The sequence below is a fragment of the Triturus cristatus genome, chromosome 2_2 (assembly GCF_964204655.1).
Source record: "Triturus cristatus chromosome 2_2, aTriCri1.1, whole genome shotgun sequence".
Classification (NCBI taxonomy): Eukaryota; Metazoa; Chordata; class Amphibia; order Caudata; family Salamandridae; genus Triturus; species Triturus cristatus.
The window spans coordinates 1,044,433,903-1,044,450,109 of NC_140582.1; the positions used below are offsets into that span (position 1 = coordinate 1,044,433,903).

The window sequence follows — 16,207 nt, forward strand, 5'->3', positions numbered from 1 at the left end:
TCATCTTTTTAAATCAACTGTTGGCCAGTCAAGCAATTAGTGGGAGAGTTCCTTGGCAACATTCCTGGTTACGCGTCCAGGGCATAGTTGACTATCTGGATGGCAGTGTTTTGGGATCCATGGGTACCAGAAGGTGCTGCGGGTGCACAAGGTGTGACCATCATGTTGTTCACTCACGCTTAGGGAGATACAAAAGCTTTGTGAATCAGGGATAGACCATGTAAAGATGGAGCCACATTCTCCATGCTACACATCTCCAATCAGCCCCCAGCGCCATGGCTGTTTTGCTACTGGTTATGTACGTGCAGTGAGATAGCCAAGGGTACAGAAACCCATTTTAAAAATGGTGGTGGCATACACATGTGGTACAAGAATAGAGAAGAAGGGGGAATAAGACGTTGGTGTTGAGGAACACCACTGAGTGTCTAAGGAAGGACCAGAGTTTTAAAAAACATTAATGAATGCGGGATTGATTGGTGTAAGGAAAAGCATGGAAAGATCATGCAGTAGTGAGAGAAGTAGGGACTTTTTACAACTCATTTGGTTAAAATGGTAGTTTGGAAAAAGGCAGAGTTACAGAGGACAACAGAGCCTACTCAACCTCCACACGCCTTCAAACGGAACTTCGTTATCCATTCTGGCATTTCACGATAACTGGCACATCATTCTCAGTCATGCGTATGTATCCATATTTTTGCACAGTGAAATATCCCTTAGAAGGAGGCAAGGAACCTTACACTAGGTGTAAGGTTATGGGGCTCACATGCTATGTTTAATGGCCGTGAATTCACGCGGGTTGGAATCTCTTTGGGTAAATGTTGTCTTATTGCGGCTGTGAGGCTGGCTCCTCATACTCCAGGTTTATAACACTAGTAAGCATGGATTTGACGCTGAACACTCGGAAATGTAGTTCACCTGCCAATCAGCTAGGAGTGGACTGCTCATCCCAGCGCTGCCAATGACAGTTCCAACACAACTACTGACCATCACAGTCTTACAAGTGTGACAATTCAGTCTATTCCAGGCCCCCAAAGCTATAAGAATGGCTTGGGCGGCATTTAATGGTAATTTTTAATGTATACTGAATTAATAAACAACTGTTGTGCTCATCTTTAAATTAGACACACAGCGCCACTATGTGGCAGACTGTTGCAAGCCCCGGTGCTGACAATTAAGTGCTGGTGCCGAGCATCGGAAACCACCGGCTCAAATTAAGCACTCGTTTCAGACCTTGTTATAATTACTGTTTTCTATCAACTAACATAAGAGGCTACTCGAGGTTGATTATCAAATAAAACCTAATTATCTTACCTTTCCACTTCGGAGGAATCCGTGGTGTTGACAAAGACAGAGTACGGTAAGCGCACCTGAAAAGCAAAATACCTTTTTTGAAAAGAAGCACGCACAACTTCCTTACAATATGGCAGTGTGCCCCACGCTACAATTGCATAAACCATCCTTAGCTGCACGTACATAGTTAAACTACACCTAGGCACTTAGCAACTGACAAGTAAGTAACAAGTAGTTTAAGGGCACGCACGCCTAGGAGCACTGCGCCAAAGGATTAAGCTTAGAACAAACAGGGAGAGGCAGACAGTAAACTGAGAAACTGACAACATAAAACAAACTCGACATTTGAGAATTCAAAGCCAACGGCCATTTCAGTTTCTAGGTATACTGAAACTGTGTTGGTGCCAAGTGGCTTGTTTCAAATAAAGTAACTAATGGCCAAACTTACATATTTCAAGTCTGAAAGGAATGCTAGGGTGCTCCTGCAGCCCAGTGCCAAACCCAGCGTTGCGTGTCCTGGAAGCCTCCAACGCCTTTGGGCAACGCGGTTTCATTCAAAGGGTATAATGACCTTTCCATGATTCCTAAATGATGCTCAAGGCATTACTAATGGAGTTACTGTGCATCCCCCAAATGGGTATGGAGAGAGCCTCACCTGACTGCATCAAGCAAGCAACGACATGGAGGTGCTTCGGTGAACGTAGGTCTGTGAAATAGCGTTACATTCACTGGAGACAGATAGTGTGAGTGTGCATGCAGGCAGAGGTAAGGAGGGCGCATGTTTGTATGTGCTTTGACATTCAAAGACTGGGATTTCTGGACACTGAATGTCATGGATGTCTGGGGCCAGAAACTTAGCTTCTCAGCCCACAATAGCAAACCACGCACACCCACTCGTAGGCAGTCTGCATCTTGACACAGGCTTTGTGCCAGTAAAAAACCACCATCCCATTACTTGTAAAGAACACTGCACATCAGAGTTGACACCCTGCTTACCTTTTCATAGTCCTCATCAGACTCGTTTTGTTCTTCTTGAGATAAGCTAGCATTTATTCGAGGAGCAGGTTTAGGCTTTTCACAGGAAAACTCACGGAAACTTTGTCCTTCTGGTGGTGCCCTCCTAGGAGAAAAAATAACAGCTATAAAAACAAAATCCCCTTTAGAGAATATTGTGATCTTAAAGGGAATAACATTCAATGATGAGAGGTTTTGTTATCGGAGGACTCTGCTGTAGCCATTGTTGTTTACTACTGAAGATGGGTAATTAAGACAAGCTTAGGTCCCAGCCCAGACCTTGGTAATAGTCCTTAAGGCTAGTGTGTAGTGCACATTAATCACTTCCAGTTTGGAAGGTATAAGACTTAAGGTACACACAAATGAATTCATACCATATGCTCTGGATCTCTAAATCAGAAACTGATAATTACTGGATCACAGCTTCTCCTAGAGTCAACGCTATCTATCCCTGTGCACACTGGTATTGTGTTTAACAAATGAAACTAGCAGCCGAGCCTTTTAATTGACCATCTACAGGTCATTTCTAAAATGGGAAGGCGAAAAACCTTCTGAAATTTTAGAATGCTGCTGCCCCTTAAACTACTGTCACTGATGTGTGTTATCTGAGATCTGTGGGGTATTTAGACATAACATCAGGAAAACAATATGAAGTGGACAAACTATGTAAAGAACGTCAAAGACAAAAACCTAATTATGCCAAGACAGAATCACTCTTCCTGCAAATTTCAATCAACCCTGGCCCTATACAACCGTCTCTCAGATGCATCCTCTCTTGGAATAGAGTCCATGTAATAACATTGTTTTCCAAAACTTCTTTTGTGAAAATCACTTTTGAAAAAACATATTTCTATTCACACCGTATTTCTATGTAGTGGTATTTTGATCAAAACAACTTTTCATACATTTCTACCTTCCCTTAATATGTTTTTATTTAATTTCGTGTTTTGTATGTTCCTACTTTTATAGCGACATCAACTCACAAAATATGTATCTACATGTATATCTATCCATCTATATATATATATATATATATATATATATATATATATATATATATATATATATATATATATATATATATATATATATATATATATACACACACACACACACACACACACAGACGTATGTTCTCTTTTTGTTAGGTATCCTGCATGCCAGTAGTCACCACCCTACCAAACTTAAATAGGAGTTCCCCGTAGGGTATACTCTAAGGGCCAAAAGAAACTGTAGCACACTGGAGGCATACAAGAGGGAGGAGGGAAATATGGTGAAGAGATTTCACCAGAGAGGATACACATGCAAGGTGATGGAAGAAGCCAGACTCAAAATCAGGAAAATTAACAGAGAGTTTGCTCAAACCGAAATCCCAAAAGGGAATAAAACAGGAAATCAGATTAATAACGACTTTTAACTCCAACTCCACAGCAGTACAGGCCATAGTTAGGTAACTACCATTTGGTTAGATTGGACCATACCATTGGTAAACTGGCTTGCCCGAGCCCCCATATTACTGATCTAAGTAGTAATTCCTTAAAGGACATGCTGGTACACACATTGAATGAGCCAGGTCGCTTACAAGGCAGCACTTGGTTGAGGGAACCTCTTCGCTTCCATAAATGTGGTAAGTGCAAAGCTTGTACACACAGCACCAATGTTAGGATGGTATCCATGCCCAATGGCAAACAACACAAGATCAAATCATTCATCAACTGCAATAGTGATTTTGTAGTATATGACTTGACATGCGTTTGTGGTTTGAGGTATGTGGGGAGTACGATTTTCCCTGTCAAAAAGAGAGTGCTGGTACATCTCAGGGCCATTAGGAACAATGATTTGACATACCCCATGGCCAGACACTGTAACTCTTTGCACGGTCCTATTGACACTGAGGGGCTAAAATTTTTGGGAATTGACAGGGTTTCAGCTAAAACAAGAGGTGGTGATGGAGAACGAGCCATAAGAAGACTTGAATCCCGATACATCATCAGTCTCAACAGCAAACACCCGGGTGGCCTCAATCAGGATGAGGAGCTCCATGTGCATTTAGGATAGAAATCTGATTCTCTCGTTCTGTCATTTTCCCTGGTTCCCTGGATAGAAATAGTCTTTAGCTGTGATCCTATTTTCTCGTTCTCTTCCTTTTCCTTTGTATACTCTGCACTATACTTTTTCTCTCTTTTTGTCTTTAATTCTGTCCATTGCTCCTCCTTGTCGTCCCAGTCTATGGACTTCTTCAACCCTTCATGATGATGAGAATTCTCCTTATTTCAGTTTGCGTACTAGGAGCTCTTTTAATTTAGCCTATTTTCGTATATTTCACTCAGGGAACCACCTTCCTAGTGTTCCGATACTTTGCTTGAATGGATCAGTGAGCATGGGGTAGTTTGGACACATCGTTGTTTTTCGTGTTACACTGTCCGTTACCTCGCTGCTTCCTTTGGTCACTTGACCTTTATAACCCCATGCTCGCTCCCTTATTGTGATAAGGATACTTAAGGCTACCAGCACTGGTGTGCGCCTTATTTCAGTCACTTGACTCCTACACGTGACAATATTTTTGTCCACAGAGCATCAAAAGAAGTGCAGTATAATAGGTGGTTATATACAATACTTATCTTTATTGCTTGCTTTTCTGAGAAATTTCTCTTTATTCTGTTTACATATCTTATGTTGTATTTTTTTATGGCACTAACTTTATTTTGACTTGTGGAGTCTTGACTGAGAAGCATGCATTATCTGTTGTGCCAAAGTCTTTTTCCTCAGTTTATGCATTTGGCATCAGTGTCTCTAGAGAAAATAGGGCACACTGATACAATGTTTCCAATGCTTTGACAAAGACCATTTGGTTGAAACATGTAGGAAAAATAAAATTCTTGGATTTACCTAGAGTGCGGACAATCTTTGTAGCGCGAGCAAAAATGCCATACTTACACACACACACACACGCATTCCCTTTTTGTTAGGTAAACAAACCAGTCAAATCCCTGTGTGTGTGTGTATATATATATATATATATATATATATATATATATATATATATATATATACACATATACACACACACATATATACATACACACACAATGTATACGTGCACAGACATATTTATGAATGTAAATTAATATGCTGAATTGTTTGGGCTGTTAAGGTAATTCATTAACCAGTGGAGAGGCAGGAAAGGTAGACAGAAGAGGTGGAGTGGATTTTAATCATGTGATTGAGGACGAATGGACAGAGAAAGGGTAAAGGAGTGAGGCGAAGAAAAATAGAGTGCAAAATAGGGGAAACAAGTTTACATGTTAACTAAGTTGAAAGCTTCTTTTCAATGTGGTAGGAATACACACTATGTTTTAATGTATCATAATAAAAACATTGTTATAGTAAGCCTCCTCTTCTTTATTTTGGGTCTCGATTTGCCTTTAAGTTTGTGTCTTTTCTTAATTAGCTTCTTTTCAACGCGACAGATACTATATGCTCAAAGAAAACACAAAATAAATGTTACAAAAACATCTGATTTGCAATTCTTGTTTTGAGCTTTAGTTTTCCCAACACTCTTGACTTTATTCTCAGATAAAAGTATCCTTGCCATATTACGGATACTTACTATAGGTTTTAAAGCATCACAATAAAATTTTGAAAATGAGACATGCAATTCTGGTTTGGAGCTTTAGACTTCCCAACAAGCTGCATTCTAGTCTCAGATACAACGCGCTTCAATCTCAGGTAAACGTATCCTTGCCATGTTACAGATACTAAATTTGTGCTTTAGCATCACAATAAAATCAATGTGGTAAAAAAATGAGATACATAATTCTGGTTTTGAGCTTTAGATTTCTGAACAAGTTGGTACTCTGAAGGTTCTCATGCATGAGGGTTTTAGAAGCTACACGTCCCCTTTTTTCCCCAGAACACATCAATAACAAAATAGCACTTTTTTGATTTTGTATTAATAATTGCCTCATTGTTTGTGTTTTCCCCTATTACACAACTTCCTAAAAATTGATGCGTGACTAGAGTTGTTTCGCTATCACAGGCTTCCTCATAGAAGAATTTGTCATGAGATAATGTGCAGAAAAGGCCTTTTTAAAGAAGAGTGGGGCACACAGAAATTAATCTAGATTAGGTATCCATAAACATATGCCCACTCCACATTTTTTCATTTAGAAGGAAGGAAATTTGTCATGTAAAGAATACCTTCCCCTGCAGCCTCAGAACAAACATTGGCATGGGCAAGCAATTTGATCTCTATATTTATTGATTAATATAATGGAAGGATGCGTGTCATTTTCAGGTCACATCGGAGCACTGACCTAAGCCAGTGTATACATTTCGGCTTTAACTTATGATGGGCCTTCCTCACAACCATGTTGGATCACATTAATTTCTTGTCCCACGTTCGCTTTTTCTCTCTGTGGAGAGTAAACGATCTTCCGAGTTAATTTTGTTCCGTAGGTGATGAATTTTGAACATTTCGTGGTAGCTTTTAGGTATGTGTATGACTTTAGCGAGCTCCTTTTATGGTCGTCTTAATTCTGTTTGTTTTCAGGGTGTACTACAGCTCAGGTTACATGCATATAGCTGTGATCCAATTGCTTGAGATTGACTTGATAAATGTTATTAATCCCCAATGTGTACACTGGTGGATTTCTGTTGTGGTGTCACAAACGCAGAGTAGAACTGGGAACAGATACCGGCCCTGGCAAATAGCTCGGCCCATCCGTGGAGGGGGGTTGGGGAGGAGGGAAGGTGCTAGGCGGAAAGCACCACTCCTGTCTCACCGCTACCGCTTTTGATACAGGGGGCAGATATTGCTGCAAAACCGACCCCGGGAATAACCCCCCCCCCCTCCCAGAGTTCCACAACAGGCCCCCACCCTGATGGCCCACCGGGGAAACGCCTGGTGCCTGCTATGGCCAGTCCGGCCCTGCATTAATGTGTACAGTCTGGTGCTCAGTGTGAGCAGTTGCAATCACATTGCAATTCAAACCATATGGAGCATGTTTATTGCATATAAAATTATTGCAACATTCTTCAAACTGATATGGTTCAGTTATGAAACGCATATTAGGGAAGAGGTTGTACATAAATTTACACCGTTGACTCGAAGCTAATTCCACTAAATTGCTGTTTTAACTTATGCTATGATTTATTCGGTTTTGCATGGCATTTTATCCTGCACCTCAAGCCTGTGCTTTTTAAATTATTGCACACTATAGATTAAAAAATAATAATAATTTTAACGTATTACTCACAATCTGATTTATTCATCATTATTTCGTTCTTCTGTTCTAATTGCGTTACATATTATGAAAGTAATACCAAAGTAAACTGAACAATGAGGTACAGTTTGGTAGTTGTATTGATGAGTTATCAAAGTAGAAAGCCAAATGTATGTAATAGCATAATCAATACTATCCTGTATTATTCATTGGTTATTTTTAAGCAGCTACACGTACTCACCGTTATACAGTGAAAGACACCTATCCTTGGCTAGCATAGCAATGGGAATTTGTAAGCATGTGCAATGCGGATTACGGGTGTGCTTTCATGTACAACAGATCCAAAATAACAAGATGCAATCAGTGAAGCAACAATGATTTCATTTTGGGACTGCTCTATCTAGACCAGTGGTTATTAACCTGTTGTCCAGTGACCCTTATGGGTCCGCAAAGCCTTCTCAGGGGTCTGCGACTGCTTAGAAGAATTATACAATATTAACAGATTAATGAAGTGCGTAAAAATAAAGAAGCAAATTGTAAAAAAAAAAATATTTTATTGTTCTGTAATTTTTAAGGAATTTAAAAAGTTGCCTCAACTGAATTTAAAAAACTCCAAACTTACCATTAAAATTATGTTTTTAAATATTTTTGAATTAAATATATTTAATTGTATGCGTATTTGTTTGATGAATGTGTGCTTCTGTATTTTTCGCATATTGTTTTGCAGTTCAAATCATCAAAAATGCTTACTATGGTCCATGCCGTCCAATAATGACAGAGTGTGGGTCCTCGGATTCCAGTAATGATTCAGTGGGGTCCCCGGGTTCCAGTAATGATTCAGTGGGGGACCACGGAAGTCAAAGATCTATTGATCTAGACAACCCCATAGAATGCAAACCCGGTCATTTTAGAAGTTTTTCTCTGTAAATGCCTACGTGCCATCGTCAATAAATCTACTCAGGTGCATTGATTGATTGATAAAAAAACAATTGTATAGTGTTCACTTAGCTGTGAAAGGTAAAGAAGGCCAGCTTGGCCTTCCAAAATGCTCCTATGTTTCAATTACAAAATGTAGAAGTTTGGACATTCTAAGCACACCGTTGTGGAATTGGATGTTAAATTCAAGATACATTTTTTTGCTGTTGTCTTAATTTCTGTCATACTCTCGGTAAAGAAGGACAGTATTTATGAATTTATCAAGCACAACAATTTAGAACACATGTATTAGCTCATGATCCTATTTACATAGGCCATGCTTCATTCAAGGTGCACTAGGCACCCTTCTTTGGCCAATCCCCCTCGTTTGGCCTTTGAAGGATAAAAGCCCAGTCAATTCCTGATTTGGTGACTGACAGGTTAAATTCAGATCTGTACATCAGAGATGTTACTCTATTGACCTCTCTTGCTGTCTGTACAAAAAAATAAACATCAACTGAGGTACTAGAAAAATTGCTCACCTTGGCCTCCCTAAACTGCCAGGATCTGTTTTAGCTAAAACAGGTGCTCACATAGTCTCTTGTGAAGTTATGTGGAAGACTTTGGCGTCCTACCTAATCAAATCATCAAATGGCCTGGTTGATCTGTCTAATTAAGTATACCCAGGGCCACTGGAATTATGCAATTGTGCGGCTGTGGCGATTTGTGCATAACTATAGATATGTCACATTTGCCATATAATCAATCATATGTCGCACAATCTGTAGATTTTAACAAAATAAACATTTGTTCCTAGCTCAAACGGTTCAAAAGTAACTAGCATCGCAGCGACACGTGTTGCAGCGCAATGGAAGGCCCTTTGCAAAGCTGGACTGGTAACCTTTCTTTTCTTTACTTTTCTAGTTGGATATCAAACTGGTATTAATGAGGAGCAAACAATGTCCAACAGTGTTACCAAGTTCAAACATGATTAAATAATGAATACTATTGCGAAATGTGCCACATTATGCCGATAATTAGCTTTTTGTTTGCCGCATAATTTACTCAACCCTGTTGCATGATTTGGTTCTCTCCTGCCGCATAATTCCAGCGGCCCTGAGTATATCATAATATTCACAAGGTTAAAACATCCATTTTAAACACATCGTTTCACATGAGAAAATGTTCCCCTTGAAGATTGCATTATATTGAGTAAGATGTGTGCGCTAAAAATTAGGGAACTACATACTCTGGACTTGCGCGTGATCTACTTTTAAAAAGAGATAAAATAGTCGATATATATATATCCCTCTCAAAGTCGACTGATTTTTTTCTTTAACCAGAATGTCACCATTTCAGTGTTATCTTTATCGAGTCCACTATAACTTATTTGGAAAAAGTTTCCTCTGAGAGGTGAGAAGAATCTCCTGCACAGGCCTGGTCAGATAATTTCCCCCCCCCCCCTTTCAAATAACATCCCCAAAACTTTTAAACTTTTAAAGCTTGTTATGTCATCGTCAGAGAGTATTTGCTACAAAATCAACAATAAGCGCTTTCACACTAGGCAAGGCAGCATATGTTGAATTACAAACATTCAGGTTTGGACAGTATGCATAACCACTTCCTGCAGGCACTACATTCTAGGTGCCAGCTCAGTGGCCCTCATGTCCTTTGATAATCATTTCTCTTTCACCTGTTTGCTTGAACCTTGCTTCAGTTTAATTCTGAGAGATGTCACTGCTGAAGATAGTAAGAACATTGCTATAGTAGCGACTCATTTAAAAACATTTTTTTAAGTTTTAATCCACTTATAGGTTTCTTTTTAAGGATTTCAGTCGATTTTTCACATTTTGGAAATTCCAAACAATCCCCTTAAGTGCTCATGAAAATCGGCGCAATTTATATATTTCTGTTAATAATGCGGCAACTCAACACTTATGTGGGTTAGTACATTTGACCTTGATTATATTTCCTGGAAGAACAATCCCTTTTCAAACACCCTCTGCAAATGCAAATATAGAGAATACAACCAATTTGCCTACCTGCTCTTGCGGTTTCTAGAACTGAAGAGTGAGTGCAAATTGGATGCAGAACTAATGAGAAGGTTTCAGAATTTTCACTAAGTTAAGACTTCGTGGGTGTCCCACTATTTTCTAAATGATCATATACCTCACCTGCCCTTCACCTGGCAATATCCATGTTGCCATCCCAAAGCTTAAAGGAAAAATGAGCCATAACGTTTGATTGGATGTTGGAGTAAGTGTGATTAAAGAATGGGAAAATCCTCAAATACTGATTTCGCAACTCCAAATTTAAAAGTTGCAACCCCTCTAATTCACATTTGTGTGCCTGTAAATCTAATGTATGAGCACAAAAAACATTCCTGACGGAGGCTTTAAGAGGTAATGTTTTCCTATATGCAGTAATTCCTAGAGTTTAAAGTAAGGAAAACTGGAAATCACAGACAATTTTAACAACTAACTGCCTGCATGGCATCAAGAAGGCAGTAGCAGTTGGGTACACTCTTGGGTGCTCTTGAATTCCAGTCTCGGAGAGAGACAAAAGATTAAAAAAAAAAAAAAAAAAAAAAGTAAAATCACAATCTTCCTGTGCCTAACAAAAAAACAAAAAAATAAATGTGTCCGTCTGTAACGCAACTGGTGCTCATGTAAAGCGCTCTGATACCTTCGGGTTGAGTTTGTGCTGTAAAAAACTCCAAAAAATAAAAAAATAATAGGATAGAAAATCTGCCGAAAATGTATGCCCGGGGAATTTAGAGCACGGTACTCATGGAATGGGTTATGCACTATTGTTAGAGTCGACAACAGGCGAAGGCAGTAAAGAGGGCAGTGAGAGCCATGTGTACTCTCTGTGGTTGTTTGTCCTGGTCTTTCATTAGCCAAATATCGGCAAATAGAAAGCTGATGAAGAATAGGACAGGGGGTTAAACCGGTGATCTTTTCGCGGTTCAAAGGGGGGCCCTATTTCACAGCTCCTCTGCCCAAGGAGATTTGGTGAATTGACATCTACGAGAACAAAAAGGCTGATCAGACAGACCATTGTAAGCACTGATCTTAATAGGGTACAGATCAAGACCTGGTGTAGGAGGCTGTCGTAGTGAGTTTAGAATACCTGTGCAAATTCAAATAACTTCTAAATCCTGTTTTGTGAATAAGCAAAATGTCAAGCTCTTTGTAAAAATAAACTTCAAATGAAATAAGGAGGCGTGCTTCGGAGCCATGGTAAGCACAGAAAAACAATGCAGTAAACGATAAGGGAGAAACACAAAGAGGAAGAGAAAATTTGCCTTACTGTAGGTGCGAAAGTGCAGGTTTTTCAGGTGTCAGCTTTTTCGGTGGATCGGCAGCTTTAGGTGCAGGCAGGTATTTTGGCAACACTTGTGGCTTGAATAGTCCAGGCTTGGTGGGCTCTTGAGGAACTGGAGACCCTTTAGTGTGTTCAGTAAGCAGAGTTTTGGGTTTGGTGGGTGGAACAGGGGGCGGTACATGAGGAGACACATTCATTTGTTTTAATGCAGTCCCAAGGTCACCGGGAGAGGGTGCGTATCTATTGGCACTTGTAACTGTAGTCTTTGACGAGTGACTAACACTCAACGTTCTTATGTCTGCACTTGAGTTTCTAGGGTAGGATATGGGTGGTGGAACAGGCGGTGAGCCGCTGGGTGGCATGGAGGAGTTTGGTGCCTTGCCACTTGCAGGCAGGACGACAATCTTCTTAGGCGGAGGCAGCGGGGGCTGAGGCTTGCTCGGTGCAACTGGAAACAAGGGTATCCTTTGTGAATTAAATGAACCTGGAGGCGGCGGAGGTGGGTAATTTGGTGGAGGAATTGAGGAATTTGCAGCATCTGCACAAATACAAGCAAAACACGCAGTTATCAGTTACTTTCAGACAGCCGGTTTAATATGGCCTCAACTCCAGGTTTTCCTACTTCCATTATAGGTTTCTCCTATCAAGTTCTGGACCCACACCATCCTTGCTATTGCCCATAGAGTTCATTATGGAAGTAGTGCCTACCTTCTTAAGGAGAACATTCAGTAAAGCATGTATAAATGTTATAACCAAGGGAGCTGTGTGACTTACAATAGATGGAAATGGCATTCGACTTACTTGATTGCTGCTTGTCTGTGTCTATGTTGGAAAGGGCCGTTATCACCTAGCACAGGCCCTCCGTCTGGACTCTTTGCTCCTCCTCATGGGCTATTCTTAAGTCACCGGATTTCTGACGGTCCCACTGAGAACATGGAGCTTTCAGCTCTCAGCACCCCCTTCACAGACTAAATCTTTGGCTTCTTTCAAACCACAAATATTTCCACAAAGGCACTAAAACCTGGCTTTTCAGCTCACATAGAATGCAGCAGAATTGAAACCGCTCACTGTTGTTTTATTTTTGTTTTCATTTACTAGTGTCTGTCGTTTGCAGACAAATAGGCTTCACTCCTGCTTTCTGTTGTCCCGCCATTTCTCCTGCTTTGTGATCCACCAGCACTCCAAGTTTGCATTAGGGAACATGTCCCCTAATTCCAATGGTGCCCTACTTTAATGGATCTAATGCACATGTGCACAGTAGAAGTGCACATGGTCGTGCCAGCGGTGTGCCAAAGGCAAGCCTGTCTGAGCCCAGTGCCAGGCTACAACTTTGCACCCATGCCTTACTACTCAGCGAACTTCCTTCACTATAGCGAATCACATAGTAAGGGCCGTGCACGTAAGCACGCTCTTACTCCCCTTGGATTCTCCACTTATTACTTCTGCAAGATTTCTTCTCTGATTGCCCTGCTTTATTGCCCTGCTGCAGAACAACCAAAGATGCCCACCTCTACTTCCGCAACCACATTATCTAGTTTTCCTTCAAAGTACGCTCTTTCCCCAAAGACCATAAAGACATCACGGAATTTATTGATGTCAATTGCCCAACGTGCTGCCATTTTAACAGGCTGTTCCTTGGTTCGCCTTGATCGTACCATCAAACTTGAGGGAGGCATAGCCATTGTGTACCGTATGCGTTTGTCTTTTAACGTTGTTGACACCATGGCCATCGAAGAAGCCAAATACCTAATTTTTAACTTTCAGGTCAATCCTTTGAACTCCTTTGCTGGTGCCCTCATTTAGACAGCCTGTTTTCCTTGCTCTATGTGTTCTCCAACCACCTACATTTGAACATCTGGATGAATCAACCGGAGGATGCGTCAATCCTAACTCTAAACCGCTGATACAGGATCCAGCATCCTTTGGCCTGACTCTAAACGAGACTCTCCACAACCTCAGCAGGGCGTTCTTGGGACCCTATGTTTACTATTTTCACACATTCTCATCCTTCTCCTGCTTTCCAGGACAGGAGAGAATTTATGTCAAGGAAAAGCGTAGGCTATCTGAGGAAATTACACACAAAATATTGACACCAGTAATGTTATCCCTTGCTCCCACAGACAGGGACAATGCTTCAGATATTGCTAATGGAGAGATTAAAGTTCAACCTCGGACAGGCATATGGCATTATAATTAATATCATCTCCCAAAAGACCTGCTTTATTCATAACTGCTCTTTAAAGGACTTCCTAAACCAATTTTTTCCATGACTTACCATCTGTATCCGGTTGCTCATAGTCTTCAGCATCATCATCATCGTCATACCCATGCAAGCTTCCTGTGAAGAAGAACAAGCTGTGATTTACTGAGAGCGCTTTGTATTCTGAATACTGCTAGCCGTTTCTAACACCAGGGGCTTTCACTTGTCGAAAGGGGACTAAGATTCCCTAGTAGAGTTCTGCGTTGGATAGACGTCCCCCTGCCGGATGGACATGTCAAAGCCTGTTCAGGAGTTTTGAAAAGCGATCACTCATGTCTGTGAGCTTCAGTGTGACAACATCGCTCAAGAAATGAGATACCATACAACTCAAATGCTCAAAATGTACATGTTCTGGACTGAGCAAGAAAGCAATATCTGCATCCTGTGACTAATGTTTGGATTTACACTGAATAGGCCACAGGCAATAACCTGAACACAAGGATATCGCCTGCATTTCTTCTCATCAAGACCCATGTGCCTCAGGTCCACTCTTCTTGCATGTAGACCATTATAATCAAACACATTTATTTTTGTGTATTTGTGCATATATATAATACACACACACATATATATGTGCACACACACACACACACACACACACCCACATATATATACATTTTTTAAAATAACAATTTCACATTTCTTACCTTCACTGTCTGCTGTGCTTTGATTGTACGCAATGGCCACAGGGCGTTCCACCTGGCCGTAAAAACTGTCAGTTTCAGAGTCTGTGTCACTATAAGATAACGAAAACTTTATTTATTTCTCTTTCCTACATATTTGCGCAATAATTATGATTTTCTCTACCTTAGCGAAGAAGCACATAACAAAAATCTGATTAATTGACATGACATGAGTTTGCATTTCCAACTGAAGTCATTCTCATACCCCATACACTCCTTGTATATCTTACTTCTGTAATATTTGTCAACCCTCTGATTTCTTTGGTGACCATTTCAAGTCCATTACAACAATTTGTGCACGTAAACACCTTTACGCATACCAACAATTCCGTATTCTCAGGTTCTGTTTAAGTCTCATTCAGTTATCCACCTGTAATGTATACTAAATATTGCCATCTCTTTGATATTAATCATCACTCACAATGTTTGTACATAAAAGTTATCACTCTTGATTACTAGCATGAGAAGAAAAGGAATATGCTACTTACCAGTATGCATCTGTTCTTGGCATGTAGAGCTGCAGAGTTGTACACTTAGCATAGATCGCCATCTGGTGTTGGGCCCGGATGTTTGCAGTTTGTTTTTGTTCTTTGGACAGTCTTTGGAAGTCACGAGTTCGGTGACTCCTCCTTCGGTCCGTACTGCGCATGGGCTTCGGCTCCATCCTCAGATTGTTTTTCGCCAACAGGGAAATGATGGAGCGTAGTAATAACAGTGAGAAACCCATGTGTGTTGTATCTAAATAAGATGGACTGGAACGGATACAGGTAGCCGGGGAGGCGGGTGGGCGTGTACAACTCTGCAGCTCTACATGCCAAGAACAGATGCATACTGGTGAGTAGCATATTCCGTTCGAGGCATATGAGCTGCAGATTGTACACTTAGCATAGATTATATAGCAGTACCCAATCTTAGCGGCGACCACCGGTATCCGTTGCAGCGGTTTGAAAAAGTGTCTTTAGTACAGCCTGGCCCACACTAGCTTGCTGCTTGGAATGCACATCTACACAGTAATGTTTTGTGAAGGTGTGCGGTGTTGACCATGTGGCTGCTTTGCAGATGTCATCTAAGGGTATGTTCCCTAGAAAAGCCATAGAAGCCCCTAACTTTCTAGTAGAGTGGGCTTTAGGTGGAACAGATAATGTTCTTTTTGCCTTTTGATAGCAAATTTGTATACACTTTACAATCCACCTAGCTATCCCTGCTTTAGAGATGGGGTTGCCTTTATGTGGTGGAGAGAAGGAAATGAACAATTGTTTAGTCTTCCTGAAAGGTTGCGTTCTTTGTATGTAGTACAGCAAAGCTCTCTTAACATCAAGTGTGTGTAAGGCCCTTTCTGCAACAGATTGAGGTTGCGAGAAAAAGACAGGTAATTCCACCGATTGATTGAGATGGAAGGGGGAAATGACCTTGGGCAGAAACTTCGGATTTGTACGAAGTATGACCTTGCTGTGATGTATTTGTAGGAAGGGTTCCTGTATAGTGAACGCTTG

At 40.7% G+C, this 16,207-nt stretch overlaps 1 protein-coding gene across 6 annotated transcripts in view; it reads right to left on the bottom strand.

Annotated features, from left to right (window-relative positions):
* The window catches only part of SH3BP2 (SH3 domain binding protein 2), a 300,470-nt gene that overhangs the window by 31,445 nt on the left and 252,818 nt on the right, over positions 1–16,207 (bottom strand). For all 6 annotated transcript variants that reach the window (XM_085642526.1, XM_085642525.1, XM_085642528.1 and 3 more), the window contains 5 exons: positions 14,679–14,767; positions 14,047–14,109; positions 11,757–12,309; positions 2,287–2,410; positions 1,312–1,367 (listed from right to left, as the gene is read on the bottom strand). In XM_085642526.1, coding sequence (XP_085498652.1) covers positions 1,312–1,367; positions 2,287–2,410; positions 11,757–12,309; positions 14,047–14,109; positions 14,679–14,767 — 885 coding nt within the window. The remainder of the gene's footprint in view (positions 1–1,311; positions 1,368–2,286; positions 2,411–11,756; positions 12,310–14,046; positions 14,110–14,678; positions 14,768–16,207) is intronic.